The sequence below is a fragment of the Polyodon spathula genome, chromosome 6 (genome assembly GCF_017654505.1).
Source record: "Polyodon spathula isolate WHYD16114869_AA chromosome 6, ASM1765450v1, whole genome shotgun sequence".
Taxonomy (NCBI): Eukaryota; Metazoa; Chordata; class Actinopteri; order Acipenseriformes; family Polyodontidae; genus Polyodon; species Polyodon spathula.
This window is the reverse complement of record NC_054539.1, coordinates 7,675,998-7,702,945: the sequence shown is the minus strand read 5'-3', so window position 1 is coordinate 7,702,945 and position 26,948 is coordinate 7,675,998. Positions and strand designations below refer to the sequence as shown.

The 26,948-nt window shown below is 38.4% G+C and overlaps 1 protein-coding gene across 10 annotated transcripts in view; it reads right to left on the bottom strand.

Moving 5' to 3' along the window:
• LOC121316754 (latent-transforming growth factor beta-binding protein 1-like) overlaps positions 1 to 26,948 on the bottom strand; it is a 130,564-nt gene that overhangs the window by 34,233 nt on the left and 69,383 nt on the right. For 9 of the 10 annotated variants that reach the window (XM_041251898.1, XM_041251901.1, XM_041251902.1 and 6 more), the window contains 10 exons: positions 25,766 to 25,862; positions 23,140 to 23,238; positions 18,897 to 19,022; positions 18,242 to 18,367; positions 16,494 to 16,616; positions 15,137 to 15,256; positions 11,468 to 11,590; positions 9,420 to 9,542; positions 8,347 to 8,472; positions 5,941 to 6,069 (listed from right to left, as the gene is read on the bottom strand). In XM_041251898.1, the coding sequence (XP_041107832.1) occupies positions 5,941 to 6,069; positions 8,347 to 8,472; positions 9,420 to 9,542; positions 11,468 to 11,590; positions 15,137 to 15,256; positions 16,494 to 16,616; positions 18,242 to 18,367; positions 18,897 to 19,022; positions 23,140 to 23,238; positions 25,766 to 25,862 (1,192 nt within the window). The remainder of the gene's footprint in view (positions 1 to 5,940; positions 6,070 to 8,346; positions 8,473 to 9,419; positions 9,543 to 11,467; positions 11,591 to 15,136; positions 15,257 to 16,493; positions 16,617 to 18,241; positions 18,368 to 18,896; positions 19,023 to 23,139; positions 23,239 to 25,765; positions 25,863 to 26,948) is intronic. The other variant, XM_041251900.1, reaches the window with a different exon arrangement.

Sequence of the window (26,948 nt, the reverse complement as noted above, 5' to 3'; positions counted from 1 at the left end):
ACAGAACTTAGACAAGTGGTATAGTAGCTATACATTCCTTAGGACAAGTGACGTCAAAATACATCTTTCATTAGGCAAATTGTTTGCCTTAAAAAAACATTCAAGACTTTTTTTTATACACAGCATTGTTTTATACATAAGGATTACAAATCCACAGTTACAACATACAGTCAGGGTTTTCAATTAGCTTTAAGGTATGTGACACTTACAAGGTAGTAGGGGCACCAATCTCATTGTAAAGCGTAGGGCTGAAAAAAGAGATAAAGTGGTGCGTTCTGGGACAGATGTGGATGGTTTAAGTATGTGCTAGACTAGTTTCGGTCTGCTTGAAGTGTCTGACAAAGTATTTCATTTGTGCAATGATGGAGCTTTACTTCAGCACTGCTCACAACAAGGCAGGGAAAAAATAAATTTTGGAGCATCAAGCGCCCTGCATCAAGACTGGCTGAAAATGTGTGTGGAATGGTGACCGCACCTTTTATTGTTCATTCTGCTATTTACGATATTAAATACACCACAGAAAGCACATTGTCATATATTTTAGATATTTTCATTAGCAGAATCTGAGAGCTAAATTTAGTGAATGGCATTTTTTTTTTTTTTTTTTTTTTTACTGTAGTCAAGTAAGCTGAAGTACATTTAATTTGTAATGACCTAAATTATTTATTTATTTATTTATTTCTCTCAGCAGTACACTTCCAAATTACAGTCCGAAGTATTTGTTTGCGTTCTGTTTTCATTTTTCTGGTCAGTTTGAGAAATAAACTTTGTTCTCCTTGCAACAGCTAAAACTCATGCTACAGTATTGTTTCTCATTGTCGTAATATCTTAAATGACCATGAATAATTCTTTAGCTGAAGAGATATTATCAGCTCATCACCTAACAAGGGATCTCCTGCGTAATTAAACCATCCTTAAACTCCTGACAACTGCTGTAGAAGAAGCAACAGACGAAAAAGAAATCTGTTTGCGGAACTCAAAACTTTACAATTTGACTGCCAAAAGATAACGTTGGTTTATCTGATTCACAAAAAAAACCTTTTTCAGCTTGGTACGGTAACCTCCTCACTGCCTTTGTTTAATTATTCAGCTTTTTGATGCATTATAGCCTTTCATTAAAATTATTTTCTTTATGTTCAGTTTTCAGAGCATTTGGTGGCATGACGTGTGCAACACACAGAGCTCAGTGTATTCTTATTTGAGCTTTTTGCTGCTTTTGTTCTAAATTTCTTGAATGCAACTGTTCATTTTAAGAATTTTTATACAACAGTACTCACACACATATGGTCACCATCACAACTGTTGCATGAAACTGGGGTTCCTGTATTCTGCTGGTGTTAATACAGCACCTCTCTGCACTGAAGCATTTGTATATGATATCCCATCATGCCTTTCTTTTTAAAAGCATACAGCCTCTATACATGAACCCCCAATATCTCTGGGTAAATACTTGGGTACATATTGTTACGATATCACAAGGGGAATATGCTTTTTTTTGGTGCGTATGTATTGCTATTATGTACTTTACATAGCCTCACAGTACAATAATACAACAAAAAAATTGACTGAATGATAATACCTGAAAATATTTATTTTTTACAGTAGCTGCCGCAAATATAGTACTAGTAGTTTCTAAAGGTCACTGTTGGTATGATGTGATGCATGATATTCCACAGCTTTGTATGATGCCTTTTATCTGTATCAAACATTCATAAGGATTATCTGCCAACAGTTTACGGTTCTTTCTGTAGCTTTAGTACTGCATTCACTCCTCCTCCCATTGCATTGCACATAAGCATTTGGTAATGTAAATTCCCTCATTTGTTCCGCACGCCTTTATCAGATTCGTGAGTGCGCATGGTCGGTGCAGATATCAGTTTGGAAGTGCTGTACTTGCAACAAAGTAAAGGAAAGTACAAACTGAAAAAGCAATGGCTGCCCTTTATAACAGTCAAATAAGCTTGGCCCTCGTCCGTTTCTTTCAAGTAACGCCTGTTTCCAGAACTCAGAAATCACAGCAGATAAAACACCAGCAGCAGATTTGCCAGGCAAGCTGTAGAAAGAAGAAAATAAAACACAGCTGACCTGAACACGTACTTCTTTACATTTGAAATGTTTGGCTCCTGATTGTGCCTGTTCAGAATGTTCCAGCTGTCTAAATACACGCCTGTAGTGCATGCTGATTTAAATATGAATGAAAATGCCATTAAACGTACTGTACTGTAGTCTGCTTGACATCTGTTGGGCTTTTAAAACCTCAGATTACTGCAGTTCCACAATCATTTTCACTAAAGGTACAATACCATGCGATAAGGAACATAATTAAACTAGGACTTCAATCAAGGAGTTTTGGCTAATGTTCATCCAAAAGGTGCTTTTAAAAACTGTGATAGAAGAAGAAGAAGAAGAAGAAGAAGAAGAAGAAGAAGAAGAAGAAGAAGAAGAAGAAGAAGAAGAAGAAGAAGAAGAAGAAGAAGCAGCAGCTATAGTGCTTTCACTATTCACACGTGTATTTCATTCACAGTTAGGTCATGTTAACAGTACATCTTATACTAAAGGAAGAGGGAAAGTTTCTTTAACACCTGATGTACTGCCCTTGATTTACAGTAGCTCCCATATATACTTCAATTTGTTCTCATCTGCTTGTAGGATTTGTGTAAGTAGCTGTATGGAAATCTTTCCCAACCATGTTTTAACATAATCTTCAGGTTTGAACAACACCAGCGGCGGGCCTACTAATCCGATGAGCAGGAGTGATGATACCGTTGATGTTAAGAGCGCTAGTTGTTTGGAGTTCTGCTGTTTTGTTACAGTATACTTTTGTTATTTGATTCACGGAACAGGAAAGCGTTTTTTTAATTGTAGATGGTGTGTTTACAGAGTTATTTTTTGTAACATAGAAGTTTCTTTTTATACCGTTCATCATTTACAAACTGTACAATTCTAGCAAGTCAGTGCAATCTGGCACAAATGAACCTCTGTCTAAGCTTGCCATGGTGAGCATGCAGAGGTCCTCGGATCACTGTGGGCGAGTGTTGACTGGTGTAAGCTTTGCGATTAGAATTATTTAAACTTTCTTTTGCTGCCAGCTTCAGGGGGTGGTGGGGACTGAAGAGTAAATACTATTGTAAGGAAATATTTCACTGAATCTCCACCCTGGCAGTTATTCCAGCCCCCTACCCCCTTTGTGCTTTTACAACATGTTTTGTTAGGCTGCTCTTAAAAGAATACTTAAGAATGATTTCCTCAGCCATAAATAAAGGCATTCTTTTCTTTCACGAGGAACCGAGCGAGGAAAAAGTTACAGCAATGTATTTAAGCAATGCTAAACCTTAGAGGGAGGCGAACATTCCAAACCCACTTGGGCTCTCTTGCCGACGCACATGCTTTTTAAAGTGACAAGGCTGCTCAGTGTTCTGGGTTTAAAACAAAAGGATGACCCGACAATTTTCTTAAAACTGTTTCTTAAATGTCTTCTACTGCTAATCAGCGAACCTGTATGTTATTTGGTGTTTGTTCTCTATTACAAACCTCAGATTATCCCAGTGGATGCTACTATTACTTCACCCCAGAACTGTCATTTTCGGTTAGCTCCATTTAGCACCGATGTAAAGGTAAAACAAAATGGCTGCCATCTTGTCACCGGCTGAAACCATGGGATGGGCTCTCAAACTCGCTCCTAAACCCCCCCCCCCCCGAGGTACAATGTATTACCTTTGACCAGAACCCTTGTAATTTGCTGCATTCTCAAATCATATGTATTAATGTTCCACTTTCACTATCCAGCAAGTTTGGTTTTAGATTTGATCTATATAGTTTATATGGTGTATAATGGCAGCGGTTTATAAATGAAGGGAGTGAAGCCTAGCATTGATGGAGCACATTAAATTGTATATGGCTCCAAGCTTCCTGAGAGATTTCCACCTGCATATCTTTCTCCTATTTATTTTTGTACGAGAGTATTTATGTTGTGCTGCATTATATAAATTTATAAAAAAAACTGAAACACATTCTGAACTTATTTAATATTAAGAAGATAAGATCAATTTTGGTTCAATGAAACTTTTCCCTCAGGTCTACTGCAATCATGGAAGCGACGACCTTGATGGTTAATGGTTACATTTCTATTTCAATTAACAAGGTTATGACAATAAAACATTCCCTTTCAAGTACGGAATGTAATCATTACCGAATGGGTGAGTGTACTCAAGCAAGGGCATGACAGGCTCAAAGAGCAGCTTTGATATATAATATTCAGGATTTGGGTCTTTAGCAGGTAAATACCCATTCGGTAATGGTTACATTTCATACTTGAAAGAGAACTAAATTACTGGTACCATTTAAAACTCACAACGTTAAAAGTTATGCGTAACTTAAGAAAATTCAATCATAACACCTGAAGAAAAAAAAAAGAAAAAACAAACTCCCTTGTGATTTAGAAATAAAGAGTATACTTTTTGTCAAAATCATAATGTTCTGTTTTAAATACGTCTACTTCAGAGATGTCAGCTTTATTAGGTGACTGGATTTATGAAATCTTTCACTTGCCGACAGAACACTTGATAATAAGTGCTCACTTGGCACCATCTCAGTAACCGCTTCCCCCCCTAGTGCAAGCTAAATGCCTTGTGCCTTTAGCCTCTGTTCTCACATTCAGCCCTGCAGAGAGCAAAGAAGGAGAGCCCTGCAACAAATATTTTCCTTGTCTAGACAGCTTGCTCAAAGGCCCCTTTTTTTACTGCAGGAAAGGGCATTTATTTCTTTAATCGCCTTGTAAAACAACTGTCGATGGGCAAGCCTTCTGGCACAGGCTGCTGGTGGAAAATGTAAAAGCAGCACCACATGTAAAATGAATTAAACAACATGACTTTGAAGGGACAATGAGGAACCTATGGAGGCTGTACAAGCTAAAACAAAGAGCCTAATAAGCCAGCCACGTAACTGGCAAGACACCCCTAATTGATGAACTCATAACCACAGACAAGGCCCGGCTAATAAGGTACGCATCTGAAAGTCCTGAATAGTTTCCCTTCTACAGCTTGTCAGCAGTTCTGTTTATTTGTGTTTATCATGGTGATTACAGTGTTAAACGCTTCCTCTTTCTGCACCTCAGCTGAGCTTTTTGAAGACGCTTGTTTGTGAAAAGACAACAGACAAGTATTTCGATGTAGAATTTCTCATTTTGCCCACACTTTACTGTGGGGTACTACTTTGATGTTTATTTTTTCTTTTTACTTTTTCAGTTTACACATCAACCCAAAAACAATTTTTCTTTTTGTACTGGACAAACTTTTAAAATGTAGTTTAGCTTCCATATATTGTACAAGTTCTATCGTTGAACAATAAACTTGGTTCTAAATGTGCCGTCAAAATAGACAATTTGCATCTTCAATGTTGTTTACCATGCTTGATTATATTGCATGACATTTTTAGATATCAAATAAAAAGATACGAGGATCAGAGGCTTGTCATCTGATGTAACTCATTTACAGTCACGTAACATCAAAGGTCCATCAGACAACCCTCTGATCTGCTCTGTGGAAGCAGAGTACCTGTGATGCATTCCTAAAACTCAGGATGGATTTAACAATGCACAAATAGTTTAGAAAATTAAAAATGTGCAATAATGCTAACAGCTATAGTTAATTTCCTGAATATGGACAGTTTGTTTTGACTGCATTCTAGTTCCTTGTTCAGAAATCTTTGGTGCAATGAAAGGGGTCAAACACCTGCCTTTAACCTGAGGCAAATGGGATGTTTCAGGGATTCAAAGATCAAGATACCAACAGAAATTCCTCGGCCAAAGCCAGGCAACCTTCACTGAAGGAGAAGGAAATAAATGCTTCTCAGACTCTAAGTGCATCAGCAGTAATGACAATTATATCAGGAGCTTCTCCCTGTGAATAAGAGCACTCACTTTTCTGCTCATCCAGTCCTTACCTTCACAGCTGTGCCCATCGGCGGACACAGAGAAGCCCTGCTCGCAGATGCAGTGGAAGGACCCCTCTGTGTTAAGACACTCTCCCTGAGGGGCACACAGCTCTGCGTCGTCCAGGCACTCGTTAATGTCTGTGGGAGAAACGAGACGAGGTGACAGCAGGTCAGAAGCAAAAACATATACAATGCACTCTGTTTATAAGAATCACATCCGCCCCAGGTGATTTGATTCTTATAAGCGGCTGATTCTTAAAAGCGGACCGATATGATTACTGTGGTGCAGAATCAAACTTAGTATGAAAATGATCAGAGCTTGTTCTTTGTGATGGTGGTATAGAGGAATAGGGAAGCAGAAGTAACAAAAAGCAAACAAAACTTGAGTAAGAGATAATAATCTTTATATAGTGCCTTTTATAGTGGTTCACCATCACAAAGCGCTTTACAAGATATGAGACTAGGGTGTGTGAACTATGCATCAGCTGCAGAGTCACTTAGAAGAATGTCTCACCCAAAAGACAGAGCACAAGGAGGTTCAATAACTTGTTTGGGGTCACACAGCGAGTCAGTGGCCAAGCTGGGATTTGAACCGGGGACCTCCTGGTTACAGGCATGTTTCTTTAACCACTGGACCACACAACCTCTATATAGTGTTTGTTCTACACAAAGTCATGTTTAGTTAGTGTTCCAGGTGAGAGCTAGGTTTATTTTTGTGTAAGAAAAATAAAACCAACACAGTTTTAAAACTGTAAATCATCGGCCACTCTGTCTCATTACAATTACTAGAAGCGTGCCATCAGCAGTTTAAATGCAGTAGACAGATGTCAATGGTGCTCAATCACTGAGGACAATATATCAAAATAAGTCCTCGTGGGTAAGCAACTTGTTTTATGATCACGATTATGTTTACTCACGGCTGCAGAATCCTATTTTACTACAGTGTACTTGAGAAGCGATCGTCTTATCAGGGTGCCTAGTTTAACTGGTGTGTGGTGTTACGTGTAATGGATTTTGAATTAAAATTGCTGTACTCAGTATGTATTCAGTGCAGTGTTTTCTGCATCACTGCACTACCCACGCTGCTTACATGCCTAATCACGTGAGATGTGATCAAATTCAAAAACAGCCCATATATATATATATATATATATATATATATATATATATATATATATATTACACACAGTATACAAGTTTCCTATAGTAAAACCATGGCAAAGTGTAATAAAGAATGGATAAGTATTGTAAAGCCTATGGAAGTATGGTAAAGCATGTTAGCAAACATGGTAAACTATGGTAAATGCATAAATGGTAAATGGTAAATGTTTTGTGATGGTGTTCCACTATGAAAGATGCTATATAAAATAAAAATTGACTGATTGATTGATAGTATAACTATGGGGGAAGCATTGGAAAAGTGGTAAACTGATAAGGGCAGTCCTCCTTCCTTTTATAATACCCTCCTCCCATTCTACCGCATATTCCTTCTGGACCTACATGCGTCGACATGAACATAAGAACATAAGAACATAAGAAAGTTTACAAACGAGAGGAGGCCATTCGGCCCATCTTGCTCGTTTGGTTGTTAGTAGCTTATTGATCCCAAAATCTCATCAAGCAGCTTCTTGAAGGATCCCAGGGTGTCGGCTTCAACAACATTATTGGGGAGTTGGTTCCAGACCCTCACAAGCTTTCTGGATATCTAAATAAACCATGTCATATGCTTTGCAATTATCCATTATCGATGTTGTATCCTCAAAAAAATCAAGCAAGTTAGTTAGGCACGATCTGCCACTGCAAATACACCACCTTGTGATCCTTACAATACCTCTCACATGCAGAATATTTGTAAGAAGTGCCACATTATTCCAAATACGGGGCTCTAAACCATTTCCTTTTCCAAAGTTTCCCACAGCGTTCTTTTATTATCCAGTTTTAAAGTTGTGGAGGTGTGAGGACAGAGCAAATAGCACGGGCAGCTACACAAAACTTAAAACACAAATTCTAACTATTGCACCTTCATTTAAGGACATCCACTTTAATAACATACAGCAAGGTTGCTATTCAAATAGAGCCTGAAGTTACTACACTGACTGTCTGATACATTCTTTCCTTATAGTCCACAGATCATCACAAAGACCAAAACTGTCAAATGGGAACTAATACACTCCCTTCAGTGTGCAAAGACACAAGAATTGTGCATCCCCCATAAAAAGGCAGAGACTGTGCATTTTACATTCATTCAGTAAAACTGTAAAACGTTTTAACAGTTCCTCTTAGCTCACGCATGGGAGCAGCATAAAGAGTCCAGTGTCCTGCACTCCAGACTGTCAGACACACACACTCAGGAAGAGGTATGTATAAATGGAGGGTTTTCTATACTCTATACATCACCCCCCAACTAGACTTTACCTTGACACCTTGTCCCGTCGATCAGCTGGAAGCCATCTGGACAAGTGCACTGGTATGAACCTGCTGTGTTAATGCAGCGTCCCCCCCCTCTGCAGGCGTCCCTCCAGTCCTGGCATTCGTCAACGTCTGGAATCACATTACATCACCCATCAGGAGAGAATCTCAATTGAAGGCATCCGTGCTTGACAACAGAGCTGGGCACAATTATGATTACAATGACAGTTTCAAATACAATTACAATGTGTCCAAATATATGAATAGCTGAACTGTAATTGTTCAGTTATGTGGTATAATTACAATTACACAGATGTGCCATGGCTCAACTACAATTACACTTACAATTACAATTCATTACAAATTGCACAATTATAACTGTAATTGACCCCGGCCTCTTTTTTTTCTTTTTTTTTTTAACGGGGAACAACTCTTTTGCTATCCTCAAAAAAGGAGTGCAACAACACACTGATCAGGATATGCTAGTCATGATGCGATATGTGTCACGACAAAGGTGATGGTTCTGATTGGCTACTTGTATGATACTTGTTAGATCAAATGGTCATTTTAATGAGTTACCATTTTGTTAAAAGACAAATGAAATGAGAGCGGGACAGTATGTACCCATCCCAACTACTATATAAAACAGACCTATTCTTCATTCCAGAGCCATTTGTTGATCTACAGTGAGCTCTGTTGTGTTTGTGAGCTTCTGTCACGAAACAAACGGTACAAACTTCTGTTACAATGCGACATTTCATGTAAAGAAATAATCACAATTAACTGATACACGATGAATTGCTACATCCCTAATCCTTATAGCGGCTTTTAAAAAGTACTGAATCACAAAAATAAAACAACTGTGAGAAAAATAACTGATGTGTTTTTTTTTTTTTGTTTGCTTTTTATGATATGTTGAATAATTGCAGAGTTAGAATGGCTGTGTCATACTTGAAATGCAATCCTAGTGTTAGTACCAGCAGTACTGATTGGAGATTGGAGGAGTTTTATATTCAGTGATCTTGGTAACCCTTTATTCTTTCTGTGACACAGACCTCCCTGAGAAGTGTGGTTGTTACCTTCACACTGGTCCCCGGTGGCTGAAATCTTGAAGCCTTTACTGCATGTGCAAAGGAAGGAGCCCTGCGTATTCAGACACTGCCCACTGACACACAGCAGCTCATCAAGACACTCGTCAATATCTGGAAGCAAAAGAGAGGGCTGAGTTATGAACATGAAGATGCAAAGCTATATGGTCACCCTTAGAATAGTTTCCCACCATATTTTTGCAGGGTATTTTTGCAGTTTCATCATGTTTTCCCATGGTTATATGATGCATTTACCATAGTTTACAAAGGCTTTCCATGTTTTTAAATATACTTCACCATACCTCTCTGTGGTTTGCAATGCCTTATTACACTTTGCTATGCTTTTACTATGGGGAATTTTTACGAGGGCATAACCAATAATCTCATACCACTCCTATGAAACCCCTAAACACCCCTGGGAAGTTCATTCCCAGCTCAGTTCAGTCTTTGCATCTTTCTTGGCAGTTTCACAATGATGAGAGAAAGGAATTGGGATGACTATTGAGATGATGGTTTACAGGTCATTGGTTTAAGCAGTGGTGGAACTAAAGACTGTACATTGTTTAAATTATTTAACAAGGACATTGCCGGCTGTTTCATACAATACAGACAGAAACACACTAAAAAGCATCCCATTTTTATTAGCTAAACAGTGGCAAATTAGTCCCTATAACCTCAACCAATTTTCAGGTTGTTTTGCAGAGCCAAATCTGAATTTCAATATTTATGTCCCCATACAATATTAAACAAGGGTTAATTCATGTTTCATTTAATGACAATGAAACAATATGCTTATCAATGTTTTTTTTTTCAGATATTAAAAATACAAAAATACCTGCACAGCTCCAATCTTTACATTTTTTGCATACTTTAGTAAAAGCTGATTCTGGCAATAACTCAACGTAAAAGATGTGGAAACCTTGAGTATAAGCACTGAGCCGAACAACAAACAAAGACAGCGCTGTGCCACCATAAAGTCATTTTTACCACAAGTGTCTGTGTGATGAAAGAAATCCTTAATTTAATTAAACATGCTTGCATTTTTCTTACTCAATACTCTGCTCGAACATTTAAAATGCATTGAGTAAATAATCGTCACACTTTGGAACGGTGACTTTCACCCTGTGGTGTGGTACTAATGCTGGCAGGTGACGGGCTTGCAACTGGCACGCACTGGCATTGTTCTTAATGACGATAGGATTCCTGAACCACAACACTCCCTCAATCGCACCAGTGTAATGTATCAATCTGTTTGTACCAGAAATGAGAAATGATGATGAGAGGTATTTGCTGTGAACTTTGAAAGTTATTGATGGGGAACCAAAGCAGCCACTCTGTGTGGTTGATTGTGGTGAACTCTTGTCAAATAATTAGTTTAATTAGTTAAAACAAAAAGAAAACTGGTTGTAATGGGGTAGGTCTTTGTTTTATAACAGCTGTTTAGGATTGCACAGTTACTGGTACACCTGGTGGTCCTTGCTGGGAACACTGGTACTTCTGATGAAAAGGTTGAAAACCACTGCGCTATAACACAGGACTTGCATGTGTGACCTTATGCAGGTGACACTCAAGTGCGCTTCTCTGAGCACCTGAGTGAATGAGAGGTACTACCAGTACAAACACACACAGTAAGCAAGTCACAAAGCAAAAGACAAAATAATGATCTGGGTCATCATAACACTGTCCACAAGAGAGCAGATTTCAGGCACCTTAATTTTGACTTTGAGAACCTATACTAATTGTCATATTGGGATGATATTTTCCATAGACATTGTTTGTTTATAACATTGCTTCCTCTCGCACGGCAAGGTACCCATTTCATTTGCAAAGCATGATTGCGGGAGGCCTGGTGTGTTAAGTTTGGAAACTTGCACTGGACCCAAATACTCTTCGTGTATCAGCTCACTCTGTTTCTCAGGTTCCCTTCCACACATCAGAGCTCTGATTCTTTTAATGGCAGACATAGCTGGCTTTAGTTGCACCAGCATTCATAAAAGCTACATTGTACTTAGGGTTGTAAATATTAACAGTAAAATTACCTTTGCACACTTTGCCATCTGGAGTTGGCTCATAGCCTTTACTGCATATGCAAACATACGATCCTTCAAGGTTGGAACATTTGCCATTGGCACACACTGGCCTGTCCAAGCATTCATTGATGTCTAGGTAAAAGAAAAAAAGAAGAATTGGAACTCAAGTGCTGTGCTACCATGCCATATGATACCCATGTGCAGCATAATTAATCTAACATCAATCACCACTGCAGAACAAACAGCTTTATACAATTAGGAAAATCCTGGATTTTTTTAAAATGAGAAATTCTATACATTCCCTTAATTATTTGTTAGCATGTGTATGGTATATTGTTAGATACTGTGGAACGCTGTCTGGATAGTTTCATGCAGTCACATTTCTATATGTATATACACAGTATATATATATTTTTCCCAGTCAGTTAGCATACATTGATTCTTACCCAGTCATCATACTTTAGTTCTTACAATTCAGTTATCTCAATACTTTCATTTTTGAAACTTTTGCTCAACATGAACACAATGCACCATCTTGTTTACAAGGGAGTCCTGGGGCCAGCAGCCAGACACATCTACACCAAACCAACATCAACACTTACACTTAAATACAAACACAGTCAGTTTGGAAATAATTCTGAATTACTGTTTGTTTAGCTAATTTCTTATACTTTCTAGTAGGGCATTCCAATCATTAGCTGCTCTAAATGCAAATAATTTATTTGCAAATTCCTGAATTGAATCATGCAAGATCTCAAAGGACAGCGTTGACTAACCTCTTTTAATTCTGAGGTTAATTAAGCTGTAATTTTGACAGACACCCACTTACAGATAAATATGAACCAGTAAAACTGTTGTCTGGTCTAACGGCTCACCCAATGCAATTCACTAAAAAATTCACAATGGTGTGTCCCTATGGCAGGCTATTGAGGAAATGTAATCTCAATCTGATAATGCTTAAACTGCAGAGGACGTGCCAAAGACGATGGACTACGCACTGCAATGTTTGAAATGCAGCTTTGCTGACTAGATTTCATGAAAAGTTTAAGCATAGCAATAAATTAAAACTAAAACAGGATCAATTATGCTGGCCTTACTTGTGCTAACCTGTGACAAGCCCTTAATTAGTGAAGACATACTGTACAATATAAAACTCTTCTCAATATCTGAATGAAAATTGCAGCAGAGCTGAGGAATAATGCAGCTCAGCTGGTTCTGAGGAGGTGCTGTGGTCACACGGTCAGACCAGTGGTGGAGGAAGAGAAAGACAGACCCTGGTGCAGGACCTTATTGTGGGCCCTCCCAAACTTGAATGTGACACTTGTGTATAAACATAAAACAACAAGCCAAGTCAAGTGTTCAGTATTTAACAATATTTAATTCTCAGAACGTTAGCATGCATGACACAGTATAGGACTACATGTAATAAGAAATGTTTCTATCACCTTCATGCATTGCATTAAGTGTGCATCTTTATACCCAACACTACTCTATTTTTAATTACCAGTTCCTTCAAGGAAGCTCATTTTAATTAACTTAAGCAACAGAACTCGAAGAAGAGGGCTCTATTGTCTGGTAAGGCCTCCCTGGTGTCGATAAATGTCCCGAGCCAATTAACATAATGAGCAGGGTCTTACCAGACGATAAAGCTGTCTTATTATGGAAATTAGAAAATGGATACGTTTAAAAAAAACAAAAAAACATTTACAGTTTTTCTGTTTTTTCATGATTTTATGCAGCACTAGTTTTTGTCATTATTCTGTGAGCAATGCGGTTTGCTCAGAATTCCATCTGAGGTCTTGCAGCCTTCACTCGGTCTTCATCCCAGCGGTGGACTCTGTGGGTATTTCCAAGTGCCAAGTAATAATTTATAAAAAACTTCTACTTAAATGGAGCTGTTCTTCAAGTCAGGTACCACGGACAGAAAAGGAAACCTGGTCTGTGAACTGTTTATAAAACATGTAAAGAATAAAAGCATAGCTAACTTTTTTTTTTTTATTTGAATCTGAGTGCATGTTTGTATATTTGTGTAAGTTTCAGTATTTAAGATAATGTTAGGTCCTAACACTTATTAGCTAAAAAAATAAAATACAAATTTTTAATTAAAATATCTAGTTATCTGCAGTATGTGTTAATCCCAATAGTGCAGTTTGTTCAGTAACTTGTTCACAGTGTGTGCTCATAAAGGCAAAGCCTCCTTCTCCTGGCTTTAGAAGAGATGCAACATGCCTGTGTTGTCACTGTGATATGCTTAAATAAAGTAGCTGAAACTAATCAGACTGCGTGCAGTTGTTTGATTTCAACTCGTCATTCAAACCGGAGGCTAGTTGCTATCATATCGTGGTTACTGTATTGCCGCTGACAGAAACCCCTTATTTTTGTATTTATTTGCAATACTAAATTTAAATAAATAGATAGGACAGCGAGGAAGCAGAATAATCTACACTGAGACAACATTCAGAGGACGCGTACAAGAAAAAGAGATTTTCTTTCAACAAGCAGAAAAAATGCACAAATACTGTATTTACATATTTTCAGGCGCATTTGGAACAGTGATTAAACAATTTGAAAGATGACATTCAAGGTCCTGCAGCAGAGAGATAAGCCCTCGTGTTGGCCAATCAGGATAAAGGAAATCTCCATCCATGATTTAATTTTTTTTTAAAAGAGAATAGCAAGGATATTATCGCTGTTAAATATTTATAAACTTTCAGGCTCCTCTTTGCGGTTGCCGTGGCTGCACCGGGTATTCCTCCACCACTGGGTCAGACTGCATGATTGATAGAAATCGCCATATAACACAGGAAGTGATTAGCTACCAGCAAGCAACAGTACTTTTTATTTCTATAGAGTTTAAATCGGCTAATTAAAGCACATAAACAAGCAAAGAAAAAGGGGACCAGTGCCAATGTCGCTAGAGCTATTGCGAGGTTGAAATGGATTTGCATATCTTGGTTGTCAATCCTTTAAAGTGACTGTTCATGCAATTCGCTCTACGGTAGGGTTCTATGCCATTATTCACTCCAGCCCAAGACTGTAACCAAGGAGCAGCTCCACAGGCCTAGCGTGCTTTTAATTTCCTTAGCTATATATCCTGAGCCACACCACAGTGTTATCCAATATACAACAATGAGGCACCCGTAACGCGGGTGCCTCAGAGGAATGTGCAAGTAAGACAATCCCAGCACTTGAAGAATTTACAGGGTACTCTGAACTCCTGTTCTAAAAGCACCACTACAGCAGCATACATTCTTTAACAGGCCCGCTGAGCATCTGCTTTCCTTTTATTACTCTTTGGAAACTTTCAACAGAATATTACAATAAAGGAGTGTAAGAAAAGAGTGGTGGCAGAGGGTGCCAAGCCAAACACCAACTGGGACAGAGCAGACACCTAGCAGTGCAGCTCTGGAAACCCACACTGAAGCATTGTTCGATAACTATCCAATTCCAGGGATTATAAACACATTAATAGAACTACAGTAAATGTTGCTTTAGACCAGGCTGAACAAGAGCAACACATACCACACGTACAACAGCAGTTAACCCTAACCCTTCCACACATTGCAGGACTGACACAGGTGGCATTGTCATTCTGTTACGAACTTCATTTCCAGCAGCTCCACAGGGAGTTGCTGTTCTGTGTAGATTGACAGGTGGGTAATGCTCTACTGTACATACCGACACACTGCCCGTTTCTGCCTTCGTATCCATCAAAGCAAGGGACGCATTCGTAAGACCCAGGGGAATTGACGCACTTCCCAGACGAGCAAAAGTTTTGATCCTGGCACTCGTCGATATCTACAGGGACAGAACACATCGTTTCATATTCATAACTCACAGAGTGCCAATGATAGCATGGTCTATCTATTGGGAAATTCTGACTATACGCACCTCTTTATGCTTTTTAAGTGGTAAAACTAGCAGACCCACAAAAGGAGGCCTGCACTTGCTTATTATCTGAGATATGATGAGTTCAGAACGCAAGGTGGCATGGAGACTGTGTCTGTCTATATGAAGTCCGTCTGTCTGTCTGTCTGTCTGTCCGATATGGCAGCAGGCAGCACTTTTTTTATTCTTTAGGTTTGGCAGAAATGTATTAGTTTTGAGTTGAGATAGTTTATTCACTGAACATTGTGAAACCTTTTAATTGTGCAGCATGTTTCATGCTTTGCTACATAATGTGATATCTGTCAGTTCCTTATTTGTTTCTGGTCATCTGCAGAGTCTGGGGATGTGAATAATGTCCAGAGGGAGCGGGATGTCAATCATATCAGCACAATTCTCATAAAGACCCATCAGGGCTTATTTTGTAAAGCATTTCCTCTAATCTTTTAAATAACTCCTATTTTTTGAAAGGAGAAAAAAATGTTAATGTTACAAAATGAGATACAAAAAACACAGGCAGTACTTAAGAGAACTTGACATATATTACTTAGTTTTTTGGGTTTAGCTTAGTAAAATTAACTGGTGTTTTAACTCTGTCTAACTTGTTTCGGGTATTGGAAAGACAAAGTCCTGTAGTTTAGTGACGTAGTGATCTAGTGCTGGAAGTCTTTCTGATTCCCTTTTAAACAAGAGCTCCAAAGGTCGATATTGGAGAAGTGTGCCGATAAGACAGCCAGCTTCAGAGCACTCAGGATTGTTAACCTCTGCCCGCTCAGTCAGGAAATGTTTAATGCAGCTCATCTGATCACATTAAGTGGCAAGCCCTCTGAAATTTCTTTTATCATTCACACACTTTATGATGTTTAAATGACGAACCAGGATCGGCATAAAACAAATGCGTTTCTTTGAAAGGTATTTGATTTATTACAGTATTCTGGGCACTCGTCAAAAACACACACAGTAAGTTCCAGCCCTAATTATTCCATAATCCTGAGCTGCAGAGAACAGTTGAAGTTACATATCAGAGGTTCCAGCCTTTACGACACAGACACCCACTGTGTATATATTTAACCACCAAGCTAATGTAGACCTATCTAAGAATACCGCACTGTCAATGGAACGCAGCACTGTGCACCCAGCAGCCCCTTACCTTCACAGCGTCCTCTACTGCTCATCTTGAATCCACTGTCACAGTACTCACAACTGTAGGAGCCGTCTGTATTGACACAGAGCCCATCTCCACATACGCTGGGTCTCAAACACTCATCCACATCTGCCAGCGAGACACAAGGAGAAAGACATTTACAAGGATGGCACGTTTCAACACTCAATGCTTGTTTCAATGCAGTAAGCTTGTACTATATTGCTCTACAGTGAAATTGTTAACATAATCATTTCGCATAGTTAAATGCATTTTTTTTTAACATACAGCAGGGATGTAAATAAGATCCTTTCCTGGTTTTACTATGAGTCTAATAAAACACACCTGAGTTTGTTAAATAGTTGTATCCAATCTTACTCTAGCCAATCTAGCCCTATCTGGATCTCACGAACAAATGATCAAACCTGGTCCTTTCTTTCTAATTGTGCAAATCTGGGATGCGAGAACCCTTGTCTGGAGAACAGAAGGTACAGTATGAGGTTAACTCAACCTTCCGGATAAAGTACCAGAACAACTCTTGAGTTAAGCTTAAGATCCGGTACTGAACGTGTCTCTCTAGAATTGACGGTATTCTAAACACTACTTATTTAATAACCTACTTTCTAGAAAATTAACTAAAACTAAAATTAAACTTTTAAGCGTCCTTTCTTGTCATTATTATAAAATATCATGTTTTTGTACCTGGATGTTAAATGTTTTTGCTTCAGGTGACAGAAAAAAGGTGACCCCTTTAGTCAAAACGTTAAGGTAATGTTTTAAACATCTTTTTAGTTTGCAATTAATCATTTTAGGATCCCCAACAGAGTTAACCTCAAAGCTCAGAGTATTTGTGCTATTGAAGGTGAAGGCTGGATCTCATCCGAAGGTCAACCATGAGGCAGGACTAGAACAGGTCTAGTAAGGAAGAGGAGGTTTTCTTGGCTTCTGCTACTTCAGTGGATTAAAAAGAAGATTTGTTGTTTTGTACGTTGCTAGCAGACCCCAGGAAACCAAACATCAGATTTTAACTTTTTCAGTTCTGGCGGGACCTTTGTGCTGTATAATCACATTGAAACCTCATGGGACTCCTAGGTCCCAGTCTGAGGTAGCGTATACATATAGGCAAAAAAAATAAAATTTTCCATCTGTCGTATATACTTATTAAAAGGAGTTCCTTCTTCAGAGATACAAAAATAATTCAGGACTGAAAATAAATTAATTAATACAAAATAAATAAATACATTAATAATAATAATAATAATAATAATAATAATAATAATAATAATAATTATTATTATTATTATTATTATTATTATTATTATTATTATTATTATTATTATTATTATTATTATTATCATGGCTCTTTCCTTTCAGTATTTGTCACAATATTTGCTAATTACATTCCAGTGTGCCCATCAAAATCGTATAACAGCATACAGTGTATACATTTTCCATGTTAAAATCAGGCCCATGTGTAGATGACTGTTTGAACAGTTGTTAAACTCTACATAGCCCAACTGTATAGTTGTGCATTCCCCCTTAATTTCCCAATCATTACACATCTTATATGCAGTATGTATCAAACATGTGCAATTAACTGTGAAATTGCACACAGAACTAGAAATGTAATCGACCATCCAAATGCATCCCCTCAATGGCAAAGCAAATGTTGATCTCGCTAGGATTCCCTGTTCATGGATGGTATGGCAAGGATTGCTGCTTTCTCTTTGGGAGGAGAGGGGGTGGAATAACTTTACCAATGCAGTTTGTTCCTTCTTCGTCCACCACGAATCCTGCTCGGCACACACAAAGGAAACTTCCCTCAGTGTTCTCACAGCGGCCATTGGAACAAAGGCGAGGGCTCAGCTCACATTCAATAATGTCTGTATAAACAACGGAAGACACTAAAACAAGTGGGAGAACAAATGGCATGAAGTGACTAGCATTTATCATCTGGGTTGAGTGGTGCTACAGGGTATCAATGCCTGCAAAGTGCATTTGAAAACCGTTAAAGGCTGAGATTTTACTCCACAGCTGACCACTTTAATGTGAGTCCACAAAACTAACAGCTATGGTCATCTCATGAAACTTGTGCATATCCCAGAACAGATGATTATCACTGAGGATTAAATGGGCAGGTAACTCAAAAGCTTGGCCAACAGCAAAGATGGAAACACATTTTCAATAATCTTTTACATTACAACTGATTGACATACAGGTCAAGACAATACAATAACAAAGCTGCCCGCACTACATACAGGTGATATGAAAAAATAACTAGTGTTACTGTAATACATCGGCCAACATATGCTTTGAGTGAACATGTATGTTCAGTAGACATTCAAATTGTGCTGTACGCCTTAGGAGAAATACCATCTGTGCCAAAACTACCAGTGGAGAGCCTTGTCTCACCTACACAAGTTGTTAGCTCGTTGTTGAGATGGAAGCCAGTGTTACATACACATGTGTAACCCATAGGCAGATTGATGCAGTATCCCGGGCCACAGATTTCAGGGTTGACTGCGCATTCGTTGATTTCTGAAATGCAGATACAAGAAACGATTGAGTACAAGACAGAGGTAGGATGAGATGGAGGGTCGTTCTTTTAAAGCGTTTCCTCCACTCTTTAACTAACTCCTATGTTTTTTGTAAGGAGAGAAAAAAAAATACGTTAATGTTACGAAATGAAAAATGAAACACATTTAGAGTGTTCAGGAGGGCTTTGGATACATACAATTAGTTGTTTGGTTCTAGTTTTGTAAAATGAACAGGTGTTTTAACTCATAGGAGTTAATTAAAGACTGGAGTAAACATCCTAGAATACTGTGGTGGTCAGGTGTGAAAGTATTTAAGCATTGGTTGCAAGAGGCTACTAGAGTATATGACTTATTACATTACATTATACACTTATACAGTTGCCCACAGAACAAATCAACTAAATGCTTAAAATGCACATGGAAAGGAATGGGGGGGAGGGAGGGGGGGGGTCGTGCTTAACTAGCAACAACACATGGTTTTGAGAACTAAGTACACATACAGAAAGAACACAACACATGCTTTAATAGGTATTCCTTTGCCAGAGGTGTACCCAAGACTGAAATCATTAACATAACGTTTCTAATAATAACGCATCTCCAACAGAAACCCAGTTTGCATTCTAGTAATATGTGAACACAGTATCAGCAGATGGGAGAGAGGAAATCCAATAGTATAACCTGCGCAGAGCCTGGTATCTTCCCATGCAAAGTACAAATGACCTGCAATGGCCTTAAATGTCCACACAATACATGTAATGCCAGTGTCATTTTGCATCACCACAGGCATATGCTTTCCGAATTAATACAATACACATAAGGGTACATATTCTACAGGCATTGCAACTACACATAGGATACCAAATGTGATCGAAGATGCTCTGCCAGTGTATGTACTAATTGCAGTTCCTAAATAACCTACTTGTCTCTGATTGGAGGGTTATCCAAGCATGACATCACTTGAGCAGAATGCTTTGGCTTGGCTTAAACGGGGACAACTTTCCAGAGTGTAGAAATGAGAACAGGTGGCTCTCTTGGAATATGTTCTTTGCTCTTTCTAAAGCAGGCTGCTCTAGCCTCACTTCTCAGTCTTTACTTTTCAGTCTATAATTTCTGGCACAGCTGCACTAGAGGATAAACCATGACATGCAGTAAAAGCCTAGCTATTTTTTATTTTTATTGCAATTATATAGCATTTTTTATGCAAAAGTATCACAAAGCACTGTATAGTACATGGCAGAAAAAAGAACAAACCACAATACATTTGTATAGCATGTCACACATACAACTGCCATAATCAGACCATTGAAATAACATATTTAAATAACAGTATACTAAATAACAGCATACAACTAATACAAAAGCAGCAATTTTAAAGTTATACTAAAAACCGCTAAGAAAGTCATTTTATAAAAGTGCGTTTTCAGTCTTGACTTGAAAACTGTAACGATCCCAGCTTTCCAGACAAATGAAGGCAGAGCATTCCATCATTTAGGATCTCTACAAGAAAAAGCACCTCCTCCTCCCGTGTTGCTTTTGTTGACCCTCGGAATAACCAGCAACCCCTCATCCTGTGATCTCAGAGTGCGGTTTGGAAGATATGGGGTCAGTAACTCCTGCAAATAACTAGTCGCCAATCCATTCAGGGCCTTGTAAGTTAACAGCACAATCTTAAAATTAATTCTATACTGCACAGGGAGCCAGTGTAAAGAGACAGAATTCTAGCGGTAGTGTTCTGAACAAGCTGCAAGCAGGATACCACACGATTTATCAATAATCAATTGTAGATGGAACAAAGGCATGAATTAGTCTCTCAACATCAGATACAGAAATAATTAGTCTAAGTTTGGCTATATTTCTCAAATGGTAAAAAGATGATTTAGTAACTTCCCTAACATAAGTCTCAAATGAGAGATCAGGATCAAAGATGACCCCAAACTCTTAATTTCTAGTTTGTTTTGATGCCAGACTCAAGGGTCGAGCTCATGTAATCCCTCATTTCCTTTTAGTTGGTTCTCTGAGCCCACTAGCATAACCTCTGTTTTATCTGAATTCAGCATTTAAAAAATTCTGTGACAGCCAATGCTTGATTTCTGTAAGGCAAGTAGCTAATAAGGGAGAAGAAATTCCTGGCTTTAGGGACAAATATAGCTGGGTATCAACAGCATAGCAATGGAAGTTCACGCTGCATCTGTGTCACCTAACGGTAGCATATATAATGAAAACAGCAAGGGACCTAGAACGGAGCCCTGTGGAACCCCAGAGACAACTTCTGATAATGTCGATTTTACCTCCCCAATAGAGACAAACTGAAACCTATCAGACAGATAGGATCTGAACCAGGATAGGACAAGGCCAGACAGTCATACTGTGCTTACAAGATGATTCAGTAAGACGGAATGGTCTACAGTATCAAAGGCAGCACTTAGATCAAGAAGAATTAAAACTGATGGAAAGCCTGAGTCAGAGCTTATCAGCAGATCATTCACAACTCTGACAAGGGCCATCTCAGTGCTCTGTGCAGCACGAAAACCAGACTGAAACTTCTCTAATATACCATTAAGAGTTAGACATTTTTGTAATTGAATTGCAACAGCTTTCTCTAGGACCTTATCTAAGAATGGTAGGTTGGAGATTGGCCTATAGTTATTGAGGACTTTAGGGTCCAAATTGTGTTTCATAAGCATAGGCATTACCATAGCGACTTTAAGAGCTGAGGGAACTATACTGGAGGAAAGCGAACCATTTATCATTGTCATTCAACATTTTTATCATTTATGTGGGTGTTAATAACACCAAGAACATCTTCTAATAGTTTTGTAGGAATAGGATCAAGAAAGCTTGTAGTAGCTCTCATATGTTGAACTAGCTCTATCAGTTCCTGCAAGGTGATCAAAGAAAGTAGCCTTAATAGATGTAGTTGGTAAAATTGTGCTGGAGTCCTCTTTAATAGAAAGTGTCAGTGGAATCTAATTTCTGATGTCTAGTATTTCATTTTTAAAGAAATGTAAGCAGTTGTTGCAGCTGTGAGAGGAGCTAATGTCAAGGGTAGGACAATTAGGGGGAAGGATTAATTAATGTATATAGGGTAGCAAAAAGAAATGTAGGATTATTTTTATTTGATTCAATTAAATTAGTATAATATGATGATCCAGTCAACACCAGAGCCTTCCTATAGTTAAAAGGGTGGCCCTTCCATGCGATATAATGAACATGCAGTTTAGATTCTCGCCATCTCTGTTCTATTTTATGACCCTCATCAGAAATAGTAAGATCTAGGGTTATGACGTTCTTAACAGCTAAATCACAGGAAATTACCAGATCTAAAGTATGGCCACGATTATGCGTAGGACTGTTGACATGCAGGATATACTCTAAGGAATCCAGTAGCCTCAAAAACTCCAAGGAGTTAGAATCAGAATCAATGACAACATGAAGGTTAAAATCACCCAATACAAGAATTCTATCATATTTGACTGTCAATATCGACAGCAGATCCCCCAATTCAGTCAGATATAGCGAGTTTGACTTTGATGTACAGGTAATGGACTGTTTAATGTCAAGGTTAAAACTTCAACAATTTCCTGTTTCATTCTAAGTTCACTACAGAAAACAGTAGCAAGTCCACCTCCCCGCCCAGTAGAGAGAGCTTTCTGGAAAAAAAAGGATAGTTAGGTGAAAAAGTCTCAATCAGGGAAACATTGTCATTCGGTCCAAACCAAGTTTCAGTTAAAAAGACAATACCAATGTTGTAATCCTGAATAAAATCACTGTCAGCAAAGGAGATGTGTGAACCGCTGAGAGACTGGCAGCAAAGGAGATGTGTGAACCGCTGAGAGACTGGCAGCAAAGGGGATGTGTGAACCGCTGAGAGACTGGCAGCAAAGGGGATGTGTGAACCCCTGAGAGACTGGCAGCAAAGGGGATGTGTGAACCGCTGAGAGACTGACAGCAAAGGGGATGTGTGAACCGCTGAGAGACTGGCAGCAAAGGTACTATTTGACTAGATCGGTAGTGCTGTGGCTTTCCAACGGAGTGCCATCTGCATGTAGATCACTTGCCACAAGTGATCTTCATGCACTTGTTCTGGTTTCTGTTTTCTCTCAATTCCAGCATCTTACCTGTCACTTGAGTGGGAGCAATCACTTGGCTTGCACTTGAAGTGGAGACTTCAGGGGCCAACTCAACCAGGGCTGGAGGGGAGGACTTCTCTATCACTTCTAGTGAGAAAAATCAGGTAAAAATACAGGAGGTCATGAAATCAGGCAAAAGGACAGGGAGGTCATAGAATCAGGCAAAAGGACAGGGAGGTCATGAAATCAGGCAAAAGGACAGGGAGGTCATGAAATCAGGCAAAAGGACAGGGAGGTCATGAAATTGGGCAAAGGACAGGGAGGTCATGAAATCAGGCACAAGGACAGGGAGGTCATGAAATTGGGCAAAAGGACAGGGAGGTCATGAAATTGGGCAAAAGGACAGGGAGGTCATAGAATCAGGCAAAAGGACAGGGAAGTCGTGAAATCAGGTAAAAGGACAGGGAGGTCATGAAATTGGGCAAAGGACAGGGAGGTCATGAAATCAGGCAAAAGGACAGGGAGGTCATGAAATTGGGCAAAGGACAGGGAGGTCAAGAAATCGGGCAAAAGGACAGGGAGGTCACAAAGGAGCCGGGGAGTTTCATGACAACCACAGACAACCATTTTTGCTCTTGTAATTTTTTAATTAAAAAAATTCATACAAATTCAAGTGGAACAGCACAGGAATCGCAGCTAATGCATACGAATTGAAGGCCATTATTTTGAAACGTAGCCATATTTTTATAGTATGATTACATATTATACCATTGACAGTTTTCTTGTTATGAATAAGTCAATATCTTGGGCTGATTACTAGCAGACATTTAAGCCTCTTTAATCATTCTGTTAACACCACATGTCTAAATAATAACAATCTACAGTAGCATATGCCTTTTCACACTTTCCCCTTCCAGTACTAATTGATGGCTGTTAACTGATTTAATGGATCTGTTTAAACCAGTGATCTACACAGAAGTCCACCACATACAATCCTGGTATGGGATACTTAAATGTTATTTATTTAAAAAAAAAAAAAAAAAAAAATCTAAAATACTTATCTATATATATATATATATATATATATATTATATATATATATATATATATATTATCTATATAATATATATATATATTTCTTAATAAGAAAATACAGACTGTTCCAGTACCTCTAATTATGTTTCAGATATGATTCACAGATATCTAAAAGTTAATTAAAAGGTATGTAATAAATCTTTTAAGATGAAATTTAACGGAGGTTTGACTTTGGATTTCCTGTTTTGAGAAGAATGACTTCTGGATTCCTAACAAAGACACCCACTCATAAAAGGACAGGCAAACACAGGTTATTGCTATGTGTTGAATGCTAAAAGCCCCAGCAGGTTACAACAACATAGGATTAAGATGAAGCAATTCGACCGCATTTATAGTCAGACTGCTTTCTTTTTTATGAATAAAATAAAAGTAAAACACAACTCCAAGAAGCCCATCCTAAGCATGAAAGTTCACAAAGTAACTTGGCTTAGTGTTTCTTTTTAACACATGTTCCTTTTAGTGCTGGGGCTAAAATAGTGGAGCACGAGAAGCATGTTTTCCTTGTTGGCGAACGGGAAAATGGTTTATAATATTAAAGGTATAAAGGGATACTTCATACCATCTACATTTTGGAGTATTTCATATCTTACCTTAGGGGTGTGCCGATTCTCGTACTCATGCCCTGTAATTGTTTTTAAGAAGTAAATAAATCCATTCATGAATGTGTTGATTTCAAAAAGCTTCACCTTTACAATTGAGTACCAACCAATGGCCATTAATTTCCACACTGAGCTGATTGGAAACGATTATTGCTCTTATCCAGGGCGCTGGCATTTTTAATACATTTAAAATAGTACATCTACAGGAATTGCATCTAAATATATTTTAATATCTGTGCCGGGGTACCGTACTGTTATTAACAACCTTGGCATGGCAGTAGGGCAGCAATAATGAGAGGAAAATTCACTTCTGATTCAGCTGTAAAGGTGAGCGAAAGGCGTCTTTTTTTTTTTGTTTGTTTTGAAATCAACACATTAACAAATGGATTTATTTAATACCTGCTGATAAATACTTCTTAAAGGCCATTACGAGTAACATCCTATTACGTGTGTTTGTTTTTTGTAAAATTCTCTATTGATGTTTTTCTTCAGTTCATTATTTACCAGGTTTACTAACTAATGTCTTTTTTCAGCCACGGGGGCTGCTTCTGAAAAGGCACAAGGTGGTTTTGGAAATGACCGCTTGGGCTGTGCAATTGTAATTTCAGCCACCCTATGCAACTACGAGCTGCCAAATATATATATATAGTGTTCTTTTCTTTTGATTGCATATACACCCCTCTTTAGAAAAATGGTACGTGCCTGTCAGAATTTGTGGTCAGTGGCTGTATTTGTTTTCATATGCATGAGAGAACACACTGGCCTGGATTTGCCACTTTCCCTGGTGAGGTTGTGATGTCCCTTTATTTAAGGTGCAGTTATAGAAAGTGTGATCATAGCATCGTTTCTGACCTTTCTAAATTCAATCATTACAGCACATTGGAAAAAACGCTCTTTTATGGCAATAAGGAATGTTTGAGAATCGAGCTCTCCCATTGGCTGTGATGACTTTTAATAAATAAAGAGAAAAGGTGAGCCACCTGGGAAGTGCGGGTCCAGATTGATTGTAGAAATGCCGGGAGAAAGCTGGGGCTGGCCAGGCTCTACTATTGATTTATAATCGGTAGTGATTAGCTCCTAAATACAAGAGAAATAAACAGAGGGCCATTTTAACGTAGACAGACATTTTAACAAGCAGTAACCAAACCATTAGACGCTGCTTACCCCTTTGTTACATGCGTGTTACTCATGCACACTGTCCTTAAAGGGACACTTCATATCACAATCCGAATATTACATTTCTTACGTGTTTAGTATCCTATTAGCTGTGTTTCACATATCACTTACAAACTAAGTAATTTTTCTGAAAAAAAAAACCCACAAGGCTGGTTATGGAGAGGGGAAGCTTTTCAGCATTGCACTTTGCTCTGAACCCGACAAGAAAACCATTGTGCACTGAAGCCTCTGCAACATTAATATGCTTCCCACCCTCACTTCCCCACAGCCACCCTGTGCAGTCCTTTCAGATGCATTGCTTGCTGGATCAGTTAACAAGCATGGCAGATAATGAAACAACAGTCAATCATACAGAACACACGCAATTGGATATCAAACAGATAACATGAAATATTAAGAGGTTGTAGACTGATATAAAGTGTCCCTTTCATGTTTGTCGTATTGTGATCTGATATAATTGGAACAACCGAGCAAGCAATGGCACACCAGCGGCAGAAATGGGGGGAAAAAAAAAAGTGTGTTAATATTTCAGACCTCTTACACAAGCTAGGGTGGAAGTTGCCCAAAGCCTATATTATTAAATACTGCTATGACTATTCAATCTTTCAACATAGATAAGGTCACGCCCAATAATATACACTGTGCCTGTAAATAGCCTGCAAACTTCTTACTCGTTGACTACTGTAGTTTACTGTGAGTGTGTTAATCCTTGCTATATGCAAGGATTTTCAGAAAATAGAAAATGTATAAGGAAAAAAAACAGTGCACAGGGAAAAATGCACATCATTTGGTTGCCTTATGCTTAGAAAAGAACGGGGGATATGAAGTGTCTTTGAAGTGTCTTAACTTAACATGTAATCAGAATTCTATTTTTATTTAAAAATAGACTCGCTTTTTCAAAATGTTTTTTTATTATCTTCAGGCCTACAGCAATTAAAAATCAAAACTGCATTTCTCTTGAATAGTTCTGAACACACCACACTAAAA